This window comes from Ochlerotatus camptorhynchus, unplaced genomic scaffold (assembly GCF_037179485.1).
Source record: "Ochlerotatus camptorhynchus isolate MF236.1 unplaced genomic scaffold, CSIRO-AGI_Acam_v1.1 ptg000102l, whole genome shotgun sequence".
NCBI classification, from domain to species: domain Eukaryota; kingdom Metazoa; phylum Arthropoda; class Insecta; order Diptera; family Culicidae; genus Ochlerotatus; species Ochlerotatus camptorhynchus.
Window position 1 is genome coordinate 3,171,684 of NW_027040592.1, and position 23,541 is coordinate 3,195,224.

The 23,541-nt window shown below is 42.2% G+C and overlaps 1 protein-coding gene across 3 annotated transcripts in view; it reads left to right on the forward strand.

Annotated features, from left to right (window-relative positions):
- The window catches only part of LOC135699133 (heat shock protein beta-1), a 560,186-nt gene that overhangs the window by 510,176 nt on the left and 26,469 nt on the right, over positions 1-23,541 (forward strand). For 2 of the 3 annotated variants that reach the window (XM_065219353.1, XM_065219352.1), the window contains one exon: positions 18,158-18,190. The exons of the other annotated variant lie outside the window; for it this stretch is intronic. In XM_065219353.1, the coding sequence (XP_065075425.1) occupies positions 18,158-18,190 (33 nt within the window). The remainder of the gene's footprint in view (positions 1-18,157; positions 18,191-23,541) is intronic. 3 annotated transcript variants of the gene reach the window in all.

Consider the following 23,541-nt stretch of genomic DNA (forward strand, 5'->3'; position numbering starts at 1 on the left):
TGTGCCAGTATGATCCGGATTGTGGTCAACTTTGCAACTGGAGCTAATATCTCACCACAGTCCAGTCCTTGCTTCTGTAGAAAACCTTTCACCACTAGTCGGGCTTTGTATCGCACAGGTTGGCCATTTGCGTCCTCCTTCATCCGGAAAATCCATTTCGACCTCAACGGCTTAACTCCTGTTGGATAGCTCGTAAATTACCACGCGTTATTTTCCTTCATGGATCGGGGCTCATCGTCAACAGCTTCCAACCACACATCCCGGTTAGGTCGATCTCCGATTTCATCAAACGTCTCGGGTGCATCTAGTGGAAATGGACTGCCAGAATTAGCTCTGTATCCAGTAAAGTAATCAAACAACTTCACAGTGCTTCATGTCTTTCTGTTCTGGTTTACTTTCACGAGCATCGATCTCATCAGTAGAAACAGGGACATCCTCGTCATCGTCTTCATCTTCAGGTCACACTTCATCGTCGCTTTTGAGCTAAGCTTCGAATTTCCCCTCTTGCTCGAAAGAAAACCTGACTAACAGCGGTACTTCTGCTTCGATGTTGGACTTGACCCTCTCTTTAGCAGCGTACGGAAATGAGCACTTGTCAAACTTTACACCCTTGCTCTCGTTATCTTCCTCTTATTTCTGTCCCAGAACCGGAAACCGTTTGGAGCATAGCCAATCATTACCATTTCGCGACTTTCGGCGTCGATATCCAGGCTAAACATTTGCACCCCAATATCCGTAGCCTGTCCAAATTCGGCTTGAAGTTGAACCACACTTCTGCTGGAGATTTAGGAGATACACACACGCCAGTGCGCTTCAGACCACATATTCTTCGGTACCATTGAGTCGATGAGTACTGAACGGATGTTCTCTACTAAGGTTCGGTTGAACCGTTCCGCCACGCCATTTTGATGTGGCGAAAAAGCCACCGTTTTTTTTCTGATTTGTCGAAAAGTACTACCGTCCTTGATCCAGAGTCATTCGGGAAATAGGCTTCCGCGCAACTCGCCCTCTTGAGAGAAACCATTCGGACGTCTGGGACCCTATCGACCCACCGGCTTGGTATGGGTCGAGGGGGGCGACTCTATCTTCGATGCAGAAACGATTTTGTTTTGCTGTGCTTAGCTGCACGTACGATGAGTAGATTTTAAGAAGATTGATGAAGATTTTGAAGATTTCCTGCAAAAAGTTGGAAGTCGATGCGAGTAGATGGATTTAGATGCTTAAAATGGCAAGAAGATTTTTCGTAGATTTATTCGCTGGCGTGAGATTTTTCGAGCATCTATGATTGAGATTTAGATGTGTCGCCCCTCTCGGTATGGGTCTAGATTTTTGTCAGCTTTATCGATGACTACAGTCACTTTGGGAGGATTTATCTGCTGAGGAAGTCGGAGGTTTTCGAGCGGTTCAAGGAGTATGAAGCTGCAATGATCGTCACCGGCAGCTTCATACTCCTTGAACCGTTCGAAAACATCCGACTTCCTCTCCAGCTCTACTTCGAAAAGATTTCCTCTTAGATGACCAGTAGCCAGAATACTTACTTCTATCTTCAAAATTGATGTGTCTCCAGAGAATATACACGGCCAATCATATCAACTCAGCGACTGAGAATAATTGACTCAGATAATTTTCTTTCCATACGAAATTTACTCAGATTTGGAAGAAACTGCAGTTACTCATAAGCTATGAGTAACTTGCAGTTTCTTCCAAATCTGAGTAAATTTCGTATGGAAAGAAAATTCTCTGAGTCAATTATTCTCAGTCGCTGAGTTGGTATGAATGACCGTGTAACTTCGATACCGGCTTTCGCCATTTTCTTGATTGACACGAGATTATCTCGCAGTTCCGGTTTCTCCTATCTTCTCAGCTATAATAGCCGGGCCCTCATTCGCAACCTTGATTTCAACGGGATCGGCCAGCTTGCGTAGGACGAGTGAGAATACGGACTTTTCACTTACCAGGTGATCACTACAGCCTGAATCTATGTAGCTTAGAAATGATGTTTCCAGCCTTCTTCTGTCCGCATCGTTCAGCATCTGCCACAAAACTCACCGAGTTCTTCTTCACGAAATTCGCTTTGACCTTTGCTTTGCTTACGACAATCCTTCTTGAGGCTCTTTCCGGTGAACTTCTGCTGCTTGTGCCCCGCAAACGCTGCTGGTTTTGATTCCTCAAAATCTTCCTTGCAGTTCGTTCGCATTGACTTCTCTGCCAGTAGCCGTTGCTTGACGAGATCCAACGTTAAATCCTTTTCCGTCACGTTTTCCAGGGCAGTGCTGTTAATTTTCATATCATTCTATTGAAGATGAACCAATACAACCATTCAATCGATTCTGTGAAAACGAATTCTCACATGATCAAAATTTGAAGTGCTCCTTTCTCATTCGAAGCTCATCGTCACTGTCAATTGAGTCACTCACTATCACGACAGTGGAGTATGGAAGAAACCCAGTAAAATGGTCCCGAACAGACAAGTCGTCCCGATGTTGGATCAATTTAAGGCAAATTTAAAGTCGATGTCGACCCAATGTAGTGTTGTTGTCCATTTTGGGTTTATGTCGGGTCAATGTCGGATCAACGGTTTGGTAGAAGTCAGGTTGGTGTCGGGTTGGCTTAGCTTTTTCGCCGGAATGTCGACCAGTGCTCCGTTCATCTGAAGGTTACACTCAATTGAATGATATCAAGCGTTTCTCAAATGAGAATGATCCATGCCTTCGTCAAATGACTAAGTATAACTGATATCACCCATTCGAAGGAAGTCCCCTTTGATAGCGGATAGCTGCTTTTCTTATTTTCATCAAAAATGTTCAATTGATTTTGAGAATTTACAGCACTGTTCCAGGGCCGTCTCAAGCGGATCATACGAATCCGGCAACGTTAAGAATCAGTGCTGATAAAAATCATTTCTTCTACACTAAAAAATGTTGAAAATGAAGGCAACCTTGAAAGATAAGCCAACTACCTGCATGAAGTTGAATTTTGACATGATAACATGGTCTTGATCAAGGCAACCGCTGAGTTTCGAAGTCAACAATTGTTTTTGTCCATTAAAAGATGCGTATTCATTATCGCCAGTTCTGTTGTATGATGGGTGATTTTGAGTATCAAATGCGAAATTAATATTTTCGTTTTACAGCAATTTACCGCTGTGGAACGTGTTATGTTACTCAGATCGATGGAAGATTATTGCCTTTTGCAGAATTGATGATAATATCGAGGTTTTAGCCTATTCAAAATAATCATTTATGGCAAAATGAATTTGATTTTTTTTCTTTTGAGGATCGTTTCCGATTTTGACAATTTTGGATTGGAAACTCAAGCGGTGATGAATATCAACAAATACGTATTCGTCGATGAACTCATTTGTTCATTTCACTCATACAGCGAAGATTTTCAAAACAATCGCAATTCATCTACACTGAGTAGAAGTGAAGGTAAATGAGAAAAACAGACTCTGTTAAGAATAGCTGCGACACCAGATCTGCCTCGACCAGGGTAGAACCAGCCGTCTTCCACTTCCGCACCAGTCCATCAAACTCCAAGAAGTGGTTTCTCATTTCGGCGCCAGCTGCTTCCGGATAAGAGTTTGGCTTGCAACCGATGTCTTAGTGTATGTTACCTCCAAACCTTCCCACATTAGCTTCGTCATTAACTTTTCCCGGACAACCTCTAGACAGTCGTCAGCCAGGCAGCTTCCCAAAAGCGCTTTTCCTTTGCGGTCCTTTTCAAAAAAAAACCTTGGTCCTGCTACCACCGACGAACCGACGTGACAGCTTATACAAGCTACTTTCAAATTCGTGCCCAAGATGCGATATTTAAAATACGCTAAACACTACCGACATCTACTCATTCGATCGCGTCATACCATGAGCTAGGACACGAACCCACGTATAATATTATTGCCTGGGTTTGCGTGTCACCTCGTTTGACAGATCTGGTTCGAATCGTTCGTCTGACAATTCGAATTGTGGACAAACGAAATGCTTCCGTGGCATGTCGGTTCGTCGGTGCTGCTACTTCCGGTAACTCTTCCGTCAGCAGTTCTGAGACTCCTGCCGCTTCCAAGAATAGCCTGACACGGTAGCTCCAATTCTCATATTCCGTGAGCGAGGTCCTTCTGCGTGGTGCCCATAACCTATTGAGGGACTTCAGGGACTTGCGGATATTGGAGTTGTTCACAGCATGTAATGTAATGCTGTTTGACTGTGTATTTCAGAAACATACTCTAATTGAATATACTAGAGAACTCAGACCAGCAATTCACTTTTCGGTTCACATTTAAATTCGAAATCAAGCTGAACATTGCATTAGGTCCTAGGTAACATTGATCGATTCTCTTCGTCGATTTTCTCTTTCGTTAATAACTTGAGCACATAAGCGTTTCTTACTGTGTTTGTCGTATCAGATGCTAGATAAAAGCCTCTTTTATCGATCTGTGTGCTGAAAATACCAGGGAATGTCTTTACATGGCCGTGGGGATACAAAGAGAAAGTCGACGAAGAGAATCTGTCAATGTTACTTAGGACCTAATGCAATGTTCAGCTTGAAATGTAGGCTTCCGAGGGCTGTCGATTGCTATCGATGCCGGTCACAAGTCTTTCAGCTACTACGCAAATGGAGTGTACTACGAACCCGGAATGCAGGAACATTCTGGATGAATTGAATCATACAGTGGTGGCGGTTGGATACGGAAAACTCAAAGGAGAAGATTACTGCCTAATCAAGAAAATTTTATGCTGAGGGAACGACTCGGGAGTGACAGGATGTGGCCTACTTTTCATCAGCAAATCACCAGCAATCTACCAAACCAAGCTCATTTGAACAATACCGAACTACTTTTCACGGCACTGTAAGCTACATTGTGAACTCATCTGTAGTATTGAAGCTTTATGTTTCAAATCAAAGCTTCAGTTACTTTCATGCAAGTTTTGCGCCCTCTCTACGTGAAATGACAAACTGCTTTGCCCGTGTATTTAAAATTTGATGTGAGTTCCATCCAACGGATCTCATTTACTTTCCCTCCGGGCTGGTTGATGATTTCGAAAAAGATATGATGACCAAAATATACTAGCTACTGGTCAAAAGAAAAAACTCCCACTGATCGATGTTCGTGGGAAGAAGAAAGCATTATTTAGCGTAGGATAAAATGAGATGAAATTCATTTCCCGCAGCTCCAATACAATAGCGTATTGTTTGAGGCGATTAAAAAGACATTTAGTAATCGAGTGGTCCATATGGGGTTTTGAATTTTACTTTGGTGGTCCACGTCCTCTTGAGAACACGTAAAAAAGTATCGCTGCTTAAAGATATTAAGTAACCTTCAATTTGTGAAAAGTTGATAGTGCGGCCTGATTATCAACGTAACAGTGAGTTTAGTGTTGTCAAAATTCCTAAATAAATAGTCAAATTTAAAACTATATGTGTTCCTAGGATTGTGGTTAACCTGTGTAGTCAAGTTAGACCAGACTAGTTGTCTGAATTTGAAACTTAAAACTAGTCAGGTAAGATCTCGTACAAAAATTGCTCGGTGAAAGATGTGATTTTCTACAAACTTGTACACGTTGAACAGGAACAATACCCACCGCTCAACGTGGGTGTTTGTTTGGAGTGGCTCATTCGCTGATCGGTCGTTTCAGTCGGTTTGTGCTGACCCAGTGGTGAACCAAGTAGCACCGAGATACGGTAAACGCCGAGCTTGACTAAGCTAGGCCGCCCAACACCCTACGGTCCGACACCCCACACAAAATCTGCACGAAAACAGCGAAGACGACAGTATCGCCGCCACGTGGTCGTTTGTGGCGACCGTTCAGGTAACGTGAGCTATCAACGGCCCGAACCATTCGTTACGAGCCGTTACGTCATCGGACGTCGAAACATCGCACGTGCGCGAACGTGCACAGGACTGCCCTAACTAAACTCATACGCGTAGCTTACGCAAGGTGAGCGTGACCGCATGATCGTCGTCCCGGTTACCCGAACGTGAATGATTTCCGGTTACCGAGACCGATTCCAGGTCAGTACGAAGTTGTCGAGCAGCGTATCCTGCCATCGTGAGCCAGCATAGCAGGACACAGGTTAGCGTAGAATTAAGCGAACTTTGTACCCACAAAATAGAACCTAGTGACGTCACTTTTCAGGCAGGGAACCCAACATTGAGAAATGATTAATACAATGATTTTACCTGTAGCAATCCTAAAAGCAAATATGTAGGTTCTTTATTTTCAAGTTGACGTTGCCACATAGGGTGTTCTGGGGAATTTATTTGTGTTTCGATCACACCGCTGCGGGGGACAGAATATCCTCTCATTATTCTCAGATTGAGTTAGGGATATAGTTTTTCGGCCTGCGGATTGGGAAAGCTAAATTGGATTCGGGTGTTTGAGCGTTAACTACCTGCCTTGAAATAGAGTCTCTAGCCGAGCACTCCAACAGCAACAGCAGTCTCTCAACTTACGAGAGTGGCGCTTAAGCTGCTGAATGCCTGAAACTTTTGCATTCGTTACATTTTGGCGCCCAACGTGGGGCTCGAGAGATAAGATTGAAATTTAGTTAAAAAAATTAAGTAAAATAGCGGGAAATTAAGTTTCGAAGTGAATAGATTGAGTTTGAATTTTTTTTTCTTTCTCATCGGAAATTAGTTGCATCGATGTATTTGAGTTTGAATGTACATTTTGTTCTGTGTCTAGGTTATGGTTATTTTTCTTTAGCAATACTCTCCAGTACAAATTTGTTTTTTTTTAATTATTATTAGTATCAGTATTTTGCATTGGCATTGTATTTGTTTCCTTTGAATACTTAGAATTGAAAATATCTTTAATTTACAATGGAAAACTATCGGATATTTGCGACAGATTTAGAGGAAGATGAAGTAAATTATGAATTAGCCATTCGTGGCTATGATATTGAGGGACCAATTGAGGCCCGTTTTCGCACGTTACGAATAGCATTGCGTCATACTGAAGATAGCAATGTTGTAGCTATGTCGTCCTATTCATTGGCAGCTGATAGTGAAGTTGTGCCACAAAAACTGAAAGAAATTGAGAGTCAATTAGAGACCAATGAACTGAAGTGCTATTCGAGATTAGTTCATTACCATAAAAGAATGCGGCGTTATCTTCCTGAAACGGAAGAACAAGGTAGCCGTCAGGAAGCCTTACTGGATGTTATCTCGCGGATGGTCAAGAGGTATTTCGACGTGGACCTTCGGGCAGCGGCTGAGCAGGTTTCGGTCATACGAGTGTGTGCCATTCAAAACCCGACGTCAGCAGGGCCGGCCAACGAAGGCGAATTAGAGTTCTTACCAGGAGTCCAAAATGCGAGTCGTACCACGAACGTTGACAGCTCTCGTGCGGATGCCGACCTGATCAGCTTCATCGAGGATGTGGACCCAGTCTCACGTCATCAAGGGACGCCGAAAAACCCAGCAGAAAGCGGAACTGCGACTGGAGCTGTTCCAAGACGGCCTCTGGCTGGTGCGTTCAGCGCCTCTCCATTTCAGCAGAGAGTTCGAAGCGATCATACCAGTAATCCACGAAGACAAACGATGCTTGGAATCTCGGATGAACTCGGACGAGAAAGAAGGTTTACGCAACCGTTTCCCGTCTCTCTCGGAGGGCAACCAGTAGCCTCGCCGGTGTTGAGAAATCCGTTCTCTCCTTGTAACGTGGATGGCTTATGGGAAACTCCGGTTTTTCAGAGCAACGTTCCTAGCAATTTGATGGGTCTAAAGCGGCGTGAGTATTCAGGACCGCCAGCTGGACGTGTGTTGAGTCCTGTACGGAAAGTAGGAGAGTCGCTGACGGTACCTGTAAAAGAAAAGTTGGATAGGAGTGAATTTGTTCACATATCGGAGATCGAAGAGTACGTCAAGGTGTACGTCAATCAAGTCCTAACTCAAGGTCCCCGGAGTGCCGGGATAACCCAGCCAGCCATTGATAACCTGATTGAACGACTCAACAGGGTTGAACTCAGCGAACCAGAAGTACCACAAAGTTCAAACGCAAATGGACAACCTCGAAGTGGACGACATCAAACGGCAAACCTGGATCCACCTCTGCAGTTGCCTAGAGGGATGCCGGCGTCGAGTGAAACAAGAAGAAACAATAGGAGTTCAGATACGGGCATTTTTTCTGGTCGACCTACGTCGACACTGTTACCGTCGACTTGGAACCGAGGAGACGAAATACCCAGCGTTCCTACCACTGGGAATATCCCTCTCGGCGGGATGTCCAATATTTCGTCGCGTCCAAGATTACCACACCAGACGTGTAACATAATGGCCAAAATTCTCTGGCGATAACAATCCTGTCCCGGTTGTGGATTTTCTACGACAAATCGAAATTTTGAGCCGGTCTTATCAAGTTACTCCTGCGGAACTTCGCATGCATGCACATCTTCTCTTCAAAGAGGATGCGTATGTTTGGTTCACCGCATATGAAAGTCAGTTGAACTCATGGGAAACACTTCTTACCTACCTCAAGATGCGTTATGATAACCCCAACCGAGACCGATTTATCCGCGAAGAAATGAGAAATAGGAAACAGAAGCCGAACGAGTTGTTCAGTGCCTATTTGACAGATCTGGAGGCCATGTCACAGAGGATGAACCGTAAAATGACGAACGAGGAGAAGTTTGATATAATCGTTGAAAATATGAAACTCTCATATAAACGTCGATTGGCTCTAGAACCAGTCGACTCGATTGAGCATCTGGCTCAATTGTGCTACCGATTCGATGCATTAGAAGCCAATTTGTATACCCTTCGTTCGGGGTCGAAACCCGCTATTGTGAATGCATTTTTGGGTGATGAGAATTCGGATAGAGAACCCGATGACACGGAAGAAAGTTGTCTTCTAGCTCTTCAGGCGAGAAATTTAAAAAAGGGATCTGCTAGCATCCAAACCACCCAGTGGAATTCCGAGCACGAACGCAAACCACTGTTATGCTGGAACTGCCGCAAAAACGGACACATGTGGAGGGACTGCAATCAAAAAAAAAACATTTTCTGCCACATTTGTGGGAATCCAGATACTACGGCTAATAGGTGTCCTGAGAATCACAATTTGGAGCCCCGTTATCCCTCGTCAGAGAGGTCAAAAAACGAGTAGAACCAGGGATCAGAGGGAACAGGTCTCCTGACGATATTGAAGAAAATGTTCCCAACCGTTCGTTTGAATATTTCTCCCAAAACTACAACATTAATACCTGCTTTAGACGATGCCCACACCTACGAGTAAAAATATTAGACGAGGAGATTGAGGGTTTGGCGGACACAGGAGCTGGAGTTTCTATTATAAACTCAGTAGACCTGATTGAAAGGTTAGGTTTACAAATCCAGAATTGCAGTATTCGAATTAAAACCGCAGATAATACGGAGTACACATGTGTGGGATACGTGAACATCCCTTATACATACGGGTCTAAGACCTGCGTTGTCCCCACCATAATTGTCCCCGAAGTATCTAAACCTTTAATATTAGGGGTAGACTTCTTGGACACATTCAACTTTAGATTAATGGTACCCGAGTCCACAAAGCCTGTAAATTATGTGAGTTTGGACCTTCAGACATCGACCGACTCAGACCTACCTTTGATGCTCGCAGAAGATTTCTTTTCAAATGATGAACACACGATTTGCTTCCAGATTATACCTAGTTCCGACGATCGAATAGCTGACCCGATGGAGACTGATGAGAGTCTCGAAATGCCCACCATTGAAATCCCTTCAACCACTATTCAAAATCCAGCAGACATTGATACGGAACATCTACTATCGGAAGATCAGCGTCAACATCTTTTTGAAGCGGTTCAAGAACTTCCAGCTACGGCCGAAGGAAGCTTAGGTCGAACAAAAATCTTGGAGCACTCCATTGAGTTGCTTTCTGGCTCGCGTCCACGCCGTCTGCCCATGTACCGTTGGTCACCGATCGTTGAAAAAGTTATTGATGAGGAAGTAGAGAGAATGCGAAATCTCGGAGTGATTGAGGAATGTTCTGGGCCGATAGAGTTCTTGAACCCTCTCCTGCCTATCAAAAAAGCAAATGGCAAATGGAGGATCTGTCTCGATTCTCGAAGATTAAATTCCTGTACCAAAAGGGACGACTTTCCATTTCCCAACATGATCGGTATTCTTCAGAGGATCCAGAAATCGCGGTACTTTTCGGTAATCGACCTCTCGGAATCGTACTACCAAGTTAGCCTCACGGAAGCCGCAAAAGACAAGACTGCGTTCCGGACGAATAAGGGTTTATTCAGGTTTGCGGTCATGCCCTTTGGGCTTACGAACGCTCCGGCAACTATGGCGAGGTTGATGTCCCAAGTATTGGGACACGATTTAGAACCATTCATCTACGTGTACTTAGATGACATCATCATCACGTCTCTCTCATTTGACCACCATTGTCAACTAATTAAAATCGTAGCTAAGCGGTTGCGAGTGGCAGGCCTTACGATTAACCTGCAAAAATCAAAGTTTTGTCAGCGAAAGATTCGTTATCTTGGTTATGTCCTGTCTGAAGAAGGCCTATCCATGGATGTATCTAAGATTCAACCAATTATAGATTATGAACAGCCAAAATCGGTTAAAGATGTACGACGACTTTTGGGTTTGGGAGCCTTCTATCAGAAGTTCATCAAGAACTACTCCGATATTGCTACGCCAATCTCCAATTTGCTGAGGGGAAAACGCCAGAAATTCGTCTGGACCCAGGAAGCCAACCAAGCCTTTGAACAGTTGAAGAATGCCCTTGTATCTGCCCCGGTTCTAGCAAACCCAAACTTTGAATCGATGTTCATTATCGAAACCGATTCTTCAGATTTGGCTATCGGTGCTGTACTTACACAAGAACCCGACGGAGAACGACGTCCGATAGCGTATTTTTCAAAAAAATTGTCCAGCACCCAGAAACGGTACAGCGCTACCGAACGAGAATGTTTGGCGGTGCTCCTGGCCATCGAGCATTTCAAACACTTCGTGGAAGGAAGCCACTTTATGGTGAGGACAGATGCCATGAGTTTGACATTTCTACAAACCATGTCCATCGAATCTAAATCACCCAGGATTGCCCGTTGGGCGTTGAAGTTATCAAAGTACGATATAACTCTGCAATACAAAAAAGGATCAGAAAATGTGCCAGCCGACGCTCTTTCCCGCTGCGTGACTATTGTAGATACCGCTTTTGCCGACCCCTACATCGTCGATCTTAAAAGACAGATCGAAAACTCGCCAGACCTATACAAGGACTTCAAAATTGTGAATGGGAATATATTCAAATATATTTCCAATTCAACAATTCCAGAAGATGCCAATTTTCGGTGGAAACTGTTGGTCCCGAAATGTAATCGCCCGAAAATTATGGAAGAGGTTCATCGAGAAGCTCATCTCGGGTATCTGAAAACTCTTGCCAAGGTTCGCGAACGATGGTATTGGCCGAAGATGAGTAGCGACGTCAAAAGATTTTGTCTGGCTTGTGAGGTATGCAGAGAATCGAAAATTCCTAATCTGAATACTCGTCCGATTTGTGGGAAACCAAAGGAATGCGCGAGACCATGGGAAATGATATCCATAGATTTTTTGGGCCCGTATCCGAGATCAAAGAAAGGCAATGTGTGGCTCTTAGTTGTTTGCGACTTTTTCTCCAAGTTCGTGCTTATACAATGCATGAAAAATGCCACAGCCCCGGCTGTATGCACGTTTCTCGAAACGATGGTTTTCACCCTCTTCGGTGCCCCTTCAGTCTGTATTTCAGATAATGCCCAGGTCTTTAAGTCTGAGTTATTTCGAAAGCTGTTGAATACCTACGGAGTCAGTCATTGGAACCTCGCTGTGTACCATCCTAGCCCCAACCCTGTTGAACGTGTGAACCGCGTTATAGTGACCGCAATACGTTGCACTATGAATAAAAGGCTAAACCATCGGGACTGGGATGAGTCGATAAATACTATCGCCATGGCCATCCGTACCAGTGTGCATGACAGCACCGGCTATTCTCCGTACTTCATCAACTTTGGCCGAAATATGATTAGTAACGGTCAAGAGTACGACCACCTTCGATATCTAACTCCCGGGGAGAAAATGGATTCGCAGAAAATGAGCGAAGAGACGAAAAGGCTGCACGAGATTGTTCGGGAAAACATCCATAAAGCCTATCAAAGGTACTCTACCCCCTATAATTTGCGTGCAAATGCCAGACACCAGTTTCAGAAGGGAGACGTCGTATACAAAAAGAATGTCCACCTGTCTGACAAAGCCCGCAACTTTGTTGGTAAATTCGGAAACAAATTCTCCAAAGCACGGGTCCTCGAAAAGCTCTGAACGAACACCTACCTTGTGGAAGACCTGCAGGGTCGTAGGATTCCAGGAACATTCCATGGATCGTTCCTCAAGAGATCATAAGAAACTTCAGCTATGACTGCACTTCGCCGAAAAGTGCATACACTACTGGCTCGCCTAAACAAACACACTTTGTGGTGCAACGGCTTCGTCGCGGCTTGAGATGTCCTCTGGTTTCCTCAGTCGTTGGCCTCTGTAAGCAGAGAAAAGGTTAATGAGCTCCGAGGGAAATCACTCGTAGAGCCCCATAACACATCCACAGCAGCCCATGAATCAGTCTTGCAGAGCTCAGGCGATTGATTCTTGCAATCTTGAAAACACTGTTTGAGTCCTTTACTTCACCTGAACTGATAGAGCGTCTAAAACCAGTGAAATTCCTACGATCTCATAGTTGATCGTATTTTTTTTTCTTTTCTGTCGCACTATTTTTAATTTCTAAAACAAAATAATCGGTATTGTCTGTCGGAAAGCATTTTTATTTTCTCCATACCTTTCTATAGTAGATCAATAGTTTTTGCATCGTACACTTTTTCTAGATATCCATTTGTTTGTAGTACACCATCTCCGATTAGAATCCAAATTTTTCCCGCGTTCTGGTCGAAAATCCAACAATTAGTATCCGTCCTCTAGCAGTTTCCATTTGGGTTCAGATTCTCATCAGAATAATTCTGTAAAGTAATGGCAATTGATTGACAGTGCGATGTTTTTCTTTTTTTGTTTTTCGCTTTGACAGACAATTCGTTTCGTGTTAAATTGATTACCCATCACTGATATAGTTTTTAAAGCAGAAACGCTTCGAAGTGCAAGCGTTCGTTGGAATTAGGATTTTTTGAACAAATTAAAGATTGGTATCGTTAAGAAGGTTCGTTTATTAGATCGAACAGTCCAACCCGTGTTTTGCTGAATTTCGAAACCTTTTGTTCGGTTCTCAGATATGTCTGAGGTGTGTAGTATTAAGTAAAGTTTTTTTTCCATACATTTTGGAGTTATTTGGTATGATTGGTCGGATTATAATAAGAATCAGTTTCCAAACCTTTTTGGAGTTAATTGGAATTAGTATTTAATAAAACACAAAGGGTTTTGAAAATATTACAACGGAGATGTGAATTTCATGATACAGAATAAGAAATAAAATGAGTACAGTATTTTAATATAAACACAGAACAAAGTCACAAAAAAAAAAATTAGTGCTTGAGAATAAAACATTATTAGTAAATTAAAGGAAACAATCTTCGAAACTTCTTTCTAATCGCTAGATTACTAATACTCGCTTTACATAAAACTATTTAAATATTCAGAATATTCAACACCATTTTGAAGGTTATTTGTGGTGTTTCATTAGAAGTTCATTTCTAATTTAGTATAAAAATTTTGAAATTTATTTAAATTTCAAAATTTTTATTTCTTAAGCATTGGCGAGAATGTAAGCTACATTGTGAACTCATCTGTAGTATTGAAGCTTTATGTTTCAAATCAAAGCTTCAGTTACTTTCATGCAAGTTTTGCGCCCTCTCTACGTGAAATGACAAACTGCTTTGCCCGTGTATTTAAAATTTGATGTGAGTTCCATCCAACGGATCTCATTTACTTTCCCTCCGGGCTGGTTGATGATTTCGAAAAAGATATGATGACCAAAATATACTAGCTACTGGTCAAAAGAAAAAACTCCCACTGATCGATGTTCGTGGGAAGAAGAAAGCATTATTTAGCGTAGGATAAAATGAGATGAAATTCATTTCCCGCAGCTCCAATACAATAGCGTATTGTTTGAGGCGATTAAAAAGACATTTAGTAATCGAGTGGTCCATATGGGGTTTTGAATTTTACTTTGGTGGTCCACGTCCTCTTGAGAACACGTAAAAAAGTATCGCTGCTTAAAGATATTAAGTAACCTTCAATTTGTGAAAAGTTGATAGTGCGGCCTGATTATCAACGTAACAGTGAGTTTAGTGTTGTCAAAATTCCTAAATAAATAGTCAAATTTAAAACTATATGTGTTCCTAGGATTGTGGTTAACCTGTGTAGTCAAGTTAGACCAGACTAGTTGTCTGAATTTGAAACTTAAAACTAGTCAGGTAAGATCTCGTACAAAAATTGCTCGGTGAAAGATGTGATTTTCTACAAACTTGTACACGTTGAACAGGAACAATACCCACCGCTCAACGTGGGTGTTTGTTTGGAGTGGCTCATTCGCTGATCGGTCGTTTCAGTCGGTTTGTGCTGACCCAGTGGTGAACCAAGTAGCACCGAGATACGGTAAACGCCGAGCTTGACTAAGCTAGGCCGCCCAACACCCTACGGTCCGACACCCCACACAAAATCTGCACGAAAACAGCGAAGACGACAGTATCGCCGCCACGTGGTCGTTTGTGGCGACCGTTCAGGTAACGTGAGCTATCAACGGCCCGAACCATTCGTTACGAGCCGTTACGTCATCGGACGTCGAAACATCGCACGTGCGCGAACGTGCACAGGACTGCCCTAACTAAACTCATACGCGTAGCTTACGCAAGGTGAGCGTGACCGCATGATCGTCGTCCCGGTTACCCGAACGTGAATGATTTCCGGTTACCGAGACCGATTCCAGGTCAGTACGAAGTTGTCGAGCAGCGTATCCTGCCATCGTGAGCCAGCATAGCAGGACACAGGTTAGCGTAGAATTAAGCGAACTTTGTACCCACAAAATAGAACCTAGTGACGTCACTTTTCAGGCAGGGAACCCAACATTGAGAAATGATTAATACAATGATTTTACCTGTAGCAATCCTAAAAGCAAATATGTAGGTTCTTTATTTTCAAGTTGACGTTGCCACATAGGGTGTTCTGGGGAATTTATTTGTGTTTCGATCACACCGCTGCGGGGGACAGAATATCCTCTCATTATTCTCAGATTGAGTTAGGGATATAGTTTTTCGGCCTGCGGATTGGGAAAGCTAAATTGGATTCGGGTGTTTGAGCGTTAACTACCTGCCTTGAAATAGAGTCTCTAGCCGAGCACTCCAACAGCAACAGCAGTCTCTCAACTTACGAGAGTGGCGCTTAAGCTGCTGAATGCCTGAAACTTTTGCATTCGTTACAGCACAATCACACGGACTTTGTATTGCTTCCACTCAACCTAATTAACTTACAATTTTTAAACCGAATTTCACTGGTTGATTCCGACGTCGAAAACCTCCGAGAGCTTCTTGCCCGGAATCATCACCTTCAGCAGTTCCTCTTCCAGATTGAGCGGAAAGGTGTAGTGCTTCCGAATCGTTTGCATCGAATTGCCACGCAACGCTCGGACGACATTGGAGCAGTTGGACTTGTAACGTGCACCCAGAGCACAGATGATCGATCCGAAGTGCAGATAGTTCTTGTTGCTGAATGCACTGAACTTCACGCTGTAATTGCCTAGTCCACACCGGAGACGTAGCTTTTGTCCGTCAGAGCCTGCTCGACACCCTCCGACAGTTTGGCATGTTTTCAGCATCGATTATCCCAATGATGTGATCCTTGAGGTACGTGCTGAATACGTCTACCGTCAACAGGCAGGTCTTCTTGATGGTGATAACCTCGGAGTCCTCCTTGAAGCACATGATGTAACCAATTGGGACGCTGATGTCCACCGCGTCGAAGCTCTTGTCCTTAACAAAGGCTCGCCACGATTCACAGAATTCACTCGGGAAGTTGTCCTTGGAGAAGACGCCTAACGTTTTGCCATCCTTGGATCCCTTGATTGCCTCCAGCAGCTTTTTAAAATTGGCCTTGTCTTGGTCGTTCTTATCGCGAACCAACAGCTTCACCGACGAAATGCCCTCCACACCGTTCTTCTCGATCTTCTTTTTGCTGGTCAGTGGACTATTCGCACAGCACTGTAATCGTATCGGTCAGCTCGTATCCCAGCAAGCGAGGTGGATTTGCTGTAGATGGTTTCCTCGTCTACGCCGACCGCCGTCAGAATGCAATCCACCTTCTGCAGTGAATCATCGTCGGTAGAAGGAATCCTTATCGAGCACGATATTCGACATTTTTCGGAGCCGTTCAGTTATCGCATCCAACGGTTTTCGATGCGGGGACACTTCCGGTTGATCTCCGGCTGTTTTTCTTTGTTGTGTCCTGTTGGACGGCTGAGACCGCTCACGATCCATCTCGCCAGCATTCCTCCTTGGTTGTCGCTAGACCGATGTTATCCTTGCGATTGCAAACCAAAACATTCAAGCTGTCAGAAATGGCGGGTTGCCAAATATAACATAATATTCGTATTTTACCAAAAATCACAGCTTGCTCTATGACCGGCACAATTGGTACACTTGCGGCATTTGCCCCTTGGGTAGAATAGCAGGATAATTTGAAAAAATTGCATCTGCCAAATTTAAGTGAAAAATTATCAAACGGAACACAGACTAACAACGCCATTGACGTCAACATTGATTCCGGTATCGGTTGGATTTGACTGCAAATTGGCTCGAAATCGCTACCTGATTGTCAAGTCCCGTCCCAGGTTTAATGCAATCCGGCTGTAAAGCCGGCGCGCTGAAGATAAGCAGACACACACACACTTGACGTGTGATTGCGTTGTGCATTGTGAGTGAGTAAATAAATATAATAATAAGTACATAGGTACCCACCGACTGATTACCACTGGAGTAACGTGCAGCGCTGATAGAGATAAAACAAGCTCCGCTCACGACGGTTTACTGTGATTGTTTTAGCGCAATGTCATCTAGGCATTCTTTCATTCCAATCAACCTTTCTCGATGTGGCAGGGGGTCGCAGAGAGGTCTGTTGTTAATTAAGTTAAGTTAGATCAAGATAGTGTTTTAAATTGATCACAGCTCACAGTTGCTTAGAGTTGTGACAGTCTGGTGATACATTCCCGATCCAATCGGACCCCCCCATTTTTTCACGACAATCTACTAATGAGTTTCAGTTTCGTAATCGTGCCACGCATTCCAATTACCATATTTGCTAAAACGGGCGGCAGAGCTCAATTGAACAGTGCTTGTCGGTGTGTGCAAGCTTCCCTAGATGGACATGCCGTCGTCTCCGCTCGGGCTTCCTCTTCACGTTGACCGACCATTGGACCGGTGACGAGTGGGCTCAACCATGGCTAACTTGGATTTGGATGTTGTTGTTGGACGAACGATGCATGATGTCATTCAACAACAACGACAACAGTTTATTGACAGTGCAGCGAGCGCGGCGGTGGCTTCAAGTTGATGACGAAAATTGTGCTTCTAGTAATGGCAGCAAAAATAGCAACGCCTGGAGGCGTGATTTGGTAATATTGATTCGGAGATCTTTACATCATTAGCATTTTTTAGGTGGAAATTTGACACTCCACCATCTAGGCTGTTTCAATATTTACGCCGGTGTTGTTTTGCTCTATCGTATGTTTATACTCACATTTCAAAATACCAGTAGAGGGTTTCCGTCTAACTTTTACATTTATTGGTCATGTGTTCAAATAGCAACTTGAAAGCGATAAGTGGAGTGTTTGAGAAGTGCGTGAGTGCGTTCATTTAATCTAGAAACAAAAAATATTTTCCATTCGGCTTACCTCGCATCACCTAACCCAGCTGAAAATTTCCCCCAGTGTCATTTAGCAGCTCAGTAGATCCCAGTAGCAGCAGTAGTACTAATTCCGAAACCCGTTTTTTCATATTTTTTTACCGTAGGCAATTGCCCAAACTAACAACTGGATTTTCTTCTCTTTTTTTCCCCTAATAATAAACCGAATAATATTAAAAAAAAATTGCGCATGCGCATAACCTCTCTTGCCCCATCCGCCAAATAATTAAAAACAACTGTGTCGTGTTCCTGGTCTGCCCACCAATCTAAACACAGTTTTTCCACCAAAAAGACAGCGACATCCAGCAGGTATTTACCAAAACGAACGAGATTATACGCTCGCTAGTATAGTATCAATTCTACTCTCTGTTTTATTTTCTATTTATAGTACCTCACTTTATAATTCTTTCTTCTGTTTCTACAATTATTCATCTCTCTCAGCCTGTTGAATGTGTAGTTTTTTATTACACTCGGAACACCCACCCGTTACTAAAAAAAAACACCGTGACTGATTGTTTGTTCGTTCGTTCGTTCGTTACTGTTCTTACATAACCTGAAAAGTCACCTCATTTTCTCAGACAGAGCATTTCCTGGCCAAATAGCAAAAATTGAATTTCAGACCCGATTTGCATGAAACTTTGCATATTTGTTTGCTATGGTCAATCATTAAATGGCCTATTCGATATTTTCTAACAAATCATAACTCGATTAAAAATGACCGAATTTTAGCAAACAATTGTGCAAAGTTTCGTACAAATGGGAGAAAGCTCGCGGCTGATCGATTCGTCATTTGGCGTGGAACTGCTCGACAATGACTCGATAAACAAAACAACACGCAAAAAGCATGGCTTTAGTTAGTGATCGCTTCCACTTCTTACACTCTCACCAATCAATCAATCATAACTTCACCCCATATCCGAGCTCTCGCGATTGCATCACGATCAATTAATCCCTCTTAACCTGATCGCCGACATTTTTGTGTTACTTCGCGATGGGCTGTCATCGATGATCACCCAAGTGAGAAAGTCAATATTTACCTCCGCCATGTGCCCAAGTGTCAATGCCGTCACCGTTTATTCTGTTCGTTAGAATCACACGTCGGTCGCCTTGGTCGTCGTTGTTTTCACCGGGTATTGAATTCATCCAGCATCCGCCATTTAAAATCCAGTTAAAATCTTTGTGTAAACGCACAGGGTGTAGGAAAAATTTCAGTTTATTTATCTTTTGTTTAATAGTTCGGGCAATTTATTTCAGCGGGTCAACATTGAATAAAACAGCACTTCTCGCGCTCCCTGTATTGCAAATTTGCCGTACATTATTTATTGCTATTTAATTTATTAATAGCGGGTGATCTCACTGTTTTACATTTCATCTTTTTTACACCGTCTTGTTCTGTATCACAAATTGAGCACAATATGGGATTGCTTGGGATCGTCGTCACGGAAATCAACAAGTGAAAATTAACACATTATGCCGGTTGTATCGTTGTACACGGTAAGAAAAAAATACTCAAAATTAAGTTAAAAAAAACTCAACGTTGGGTTTTATCATTTGAGGTCCGCCGTTGAGTAAATCAGAAAAGCGGCGTTGGTTAAAATTTACTCAACTATTGAGTAATAACAAATAAACTCAAATATAAGTTTATTTTAATTGAGGTTGCTCTTATGCGACTTTAACCATTTCATTTTCACAAGCGTTGATAGACGAGTGGTCATCACACTGGCCCCGTAATCTCAACGTCCATGGTTCGGTTCCAGTCTGCTCCGTTTTATTATTTTTTTGTCAACTTCAGGATTACTCAAAATTGAGTTTTCTTCTTTAACTTAATTTTACCTAGCCCCACGGAAGCCACGTGATGAGTGAAAGGAACTTAATTTTGGGTACTTTTTTCTTACCGTCTAGGCATATGCATCCGTCCGATCGTAGTAGGTTTTCCTTCTATAGAAAATTGTGAATCTGACACTGATGCATCGCATGAAAGTAACGTCACCTATTATTACTGGTGCACCGGTACGTCATTTTGTGAGGAAAAAAACGGTTGGAGACGCTGATGGTGGTGTGCTAATGGATTGAAGCGGACAGAATTATGGCGTTGCATTCCACGTGTGTTTATTTTAATTCATCGACGACGACGACGACGACAACGGTTCTCTTTCTCTTATGACTGCGATATGAGTTAATAGTCTACCGAATGGAACGGGGTACCGTGAAGAAAGCCTCTGTCTGTATTATATGTACGATGTCAATTATTCAAATTGGATTTAAGTTGTACATATTTACATGCTAAGCCTTCGTGTTGTTGACAACGGTAGCAAGGGTAGCTAGGCTATGTTCGTGGGTGGCAGAGACAGAAAGATTGAATTCCGTACTGTAGATAATTTCACGGAAGGATTTAACCTCACTTTTTTACAGTTTCGAGAACTTATTTACAGGGTGTTATAGTGGAACACATTTACATTCACTTCGGGCAGTAATTTACATTAATTTGTCTCTAATTTTTTTCATCATTGATCGGTGCTCGATAGTTCCCGCGATTAATGTGTTGAGATGCTTCAAATGTGGAGAATTTGGGCACAAGAGCAGCGTTGGAAAATATCGCGATATTTCACGAAGTTCACCAAGGGAAAAGTTCGCGAGTCATAGTGAGTTTTGGTGAACTTTTCCAACACTGCACAAGAGCATGGATTGCAAAATATGTGATATATGGTCTAGGTGCAGCCAACAACACAAAACGTCGGAGTGTACGTCAACTGTATTGAAATGTATTGTTTGAAAATGACTAAAGAACGTAACATGAACTTGGACGTCAACCATGCCGCATTTGGCTCTGAATGTTTGCTCTATAAAAGACTTTTTGATCAGAAGAAAAGCAGCTTGCGTTTTAATAAATAGCAGCCAAGTTCCAGGAATGTGAATCAATTCGTTTTTTTTGTATTTGAATATTGCGGAGTTGTCAACAAACAACGTAGCATTACGTCAGATTGTTGAGGAAAAACGTCCTCTTTTAGTTTCATTATCTGAAACTCATATTGTAGAAACTGAAGGTTTTGATCAGTATAGTATTCCGGGATATATTGTTGCTGCTTGCTTATCACATTCTAGACACACTGGCGGTGTTGCTATTTATCTCAAAGAATCAGTTCCATTCAACCTTCGTACCAACGAAGTTATTGATGGCAACTGGTTCTTGGGCATTACAGTTGTACGTGGCATGAAGATGGGTAATTATGGTGTTTTGTATCATTCTCCCAGTTCTAGTGACCAGCGTTTTGTTGAAGTTTTAGAGAACTGGCTCGAGACATTCCTTGATTCTAGTAAATTAAATATATTAGCTGGTTATTTCAATATGAATTGGCGTGATAACTATAATTCGAATCATTTGAAGCGTTTAGCTGAGTTTATCAATTTAAAGCAAACGGCAAATGAGTATACGCGTATTTCCAGGCACAGTAGAACTTTAATTGACCACGTTTATTCAAAATTTTGATTCCATTTGTTCAGCTAAGGATACTGATTTGAAAATAACCGATCATGCGACCTTAGTGATTAATGTCTTATACCATGTTAACTATAATGATAATTTTGTAAAATTGATGTGCTGGAGGAAATATTCGAAACAGGCTGTTTCGAATCTTGTTGAGAGGAGCGTGGATTTTCCATTCGCGGCCGGTAACTTAGATGAATCTACAGCTGTTCCTAATAACGCTTTGAAAACGTGTACCAATCAACTACTTGAGCAAAAGTTTGTTTCTTTGAAAAACTCGAACAGCTGGTACAATTTGGATTTTTTGCGTTTTAAACGGAAAAGGGACAAATGGTACAAAAAGTTTTGTACCTCAAATAATGACAATCATTGGGCTAGGTACACAATCGCGCGTAATAAGTATTCACATTCGATAGAGAAAACTCGTTGTGAATATGTTCAAAGGAAGATTGATCAGCATCAAAACAACAGCAAAAAGTTATGGAAAATTTTGAAATCCTTATTAAAACCTAGTAATTGCAAACCGCTGTCCATAACTTTTAATGGCACATTAATAGAACAGTCAGAGCGAGTTAGTGCATCTAAGTTAAAAGATTATTTTGTAGACAGTGTTTCATTGATCAATCAATCCATTGAATTGGTCGTTGAACCTGACGAAATAAAACAGCCAGTTGATAATAGTTGTAGATTTGAAGGTTTTCACCCAACTACATTAGATGAACTTAGAGTTATTTGTTTTTCATTAGGAAAATCGGCTGGAGTAGATAATGTTAATGCTAGAGTTATTCAAGATTGCTTTCATGTCATTGGCCACATCTTGCTGGACCTTATTAATGAATCATTGCAAACTGGACATGTGTCACAAATTTGGAAGGAATCCTTAGTGGTCACTATTTAAAAAGTTGCCGGAACGAATAAAGCCGAAGAGTTTCGTCCCATCAACACGTTGCACACATTGAAGAAAATGTTAGAGCTTTTTGTTAAAAGCCAGCTGTCGAAGTTTTTAAATAGCAATAGTTTGTTGATACCAGAACAATCGGGATATCGGGAAGGTCATTCTTGTGAAACTGCATAGAATTTGGTATTAGCGAAGTGGAATTGCTGTTTTTTTGGATCTCAAACGCGCTTTGAAACACTTTCTAGGCCCTTATTGTTAAGATCAATCAAACGCTTTGGAAATACGGAGTACTGCATATAAATGGTTTGAAAGCTATTTGTCTGACAGAACTCAACGGACTGTTTTTAATGATTCTGGTTCCAGTACCGTGGGGAATAACCTTGGAGTGCCTCAGAGAAGTGTATTAGGGCCCCTGTTATTTATTATGTATATTAATGACTTGAGACGTGTTATACGATTTTGCGACATTCGTTGCAGCTAAGGATTTAGATGATGCCGTTTTACACTTGAATGAAGATTTGCGTTCTCTAAGTAGATGGTTGAAGTGTAAGCAGTTGAAATTGAATACAAGTCGAACTAAATTTATGGTAATTTCGCGAATTCGAGTAAATGAGAACGTCTCTGTTGTAATTGATGATGAGACTATTGATCGCGTTCGCGAGATTAAATATCTTGGCGTGATTATTGATGACAAACTTAAGTTCAACTCTCACATTGACAATGTCATCAAAAAAAAATTGCCAAGAAGTATGGAATTCTACGTCGACTTGAACTTTGAAGGTTTTGATATCAGCTACACTTTGACGAACTAGAGCAAGAAAAACAATGGTGGGTTCTGTTCACTCTAGTTCATGACGCATAAGAGATTCCGAGGGGTGCGACACATCTAAATCTAGATTTTAAATGGTCGAAAAATCTCACACCAGCGAATCAATCTACGAAAATTCTTTTTTCATCTCTTGCATCTAAACCCATCTACTTGCATTGCGCTCCACCTTTTTGCAGGAAGTCTTGAAAATCATAATCAATCGTGTTTCTATCTATTGAGCGCGACTGCATCTCACAACAGCAAAGCAAAATTTTTCCTGCATTTTAGATAGAGTCGCCGATCAACGCGAATGCTGCTACCGAATCAAGATCTGTCGTGTTCATGGCGGACAGCGGAGCAAAAGGAATAAGTTGCAGTGAGAAGGTTGAATTTCTGCTAGATTCTGGAGCTAGCGAACATATGGTGAATTTGAAGCAACCTTTTTCGACCATACAAGCCTTGAAGCAAAT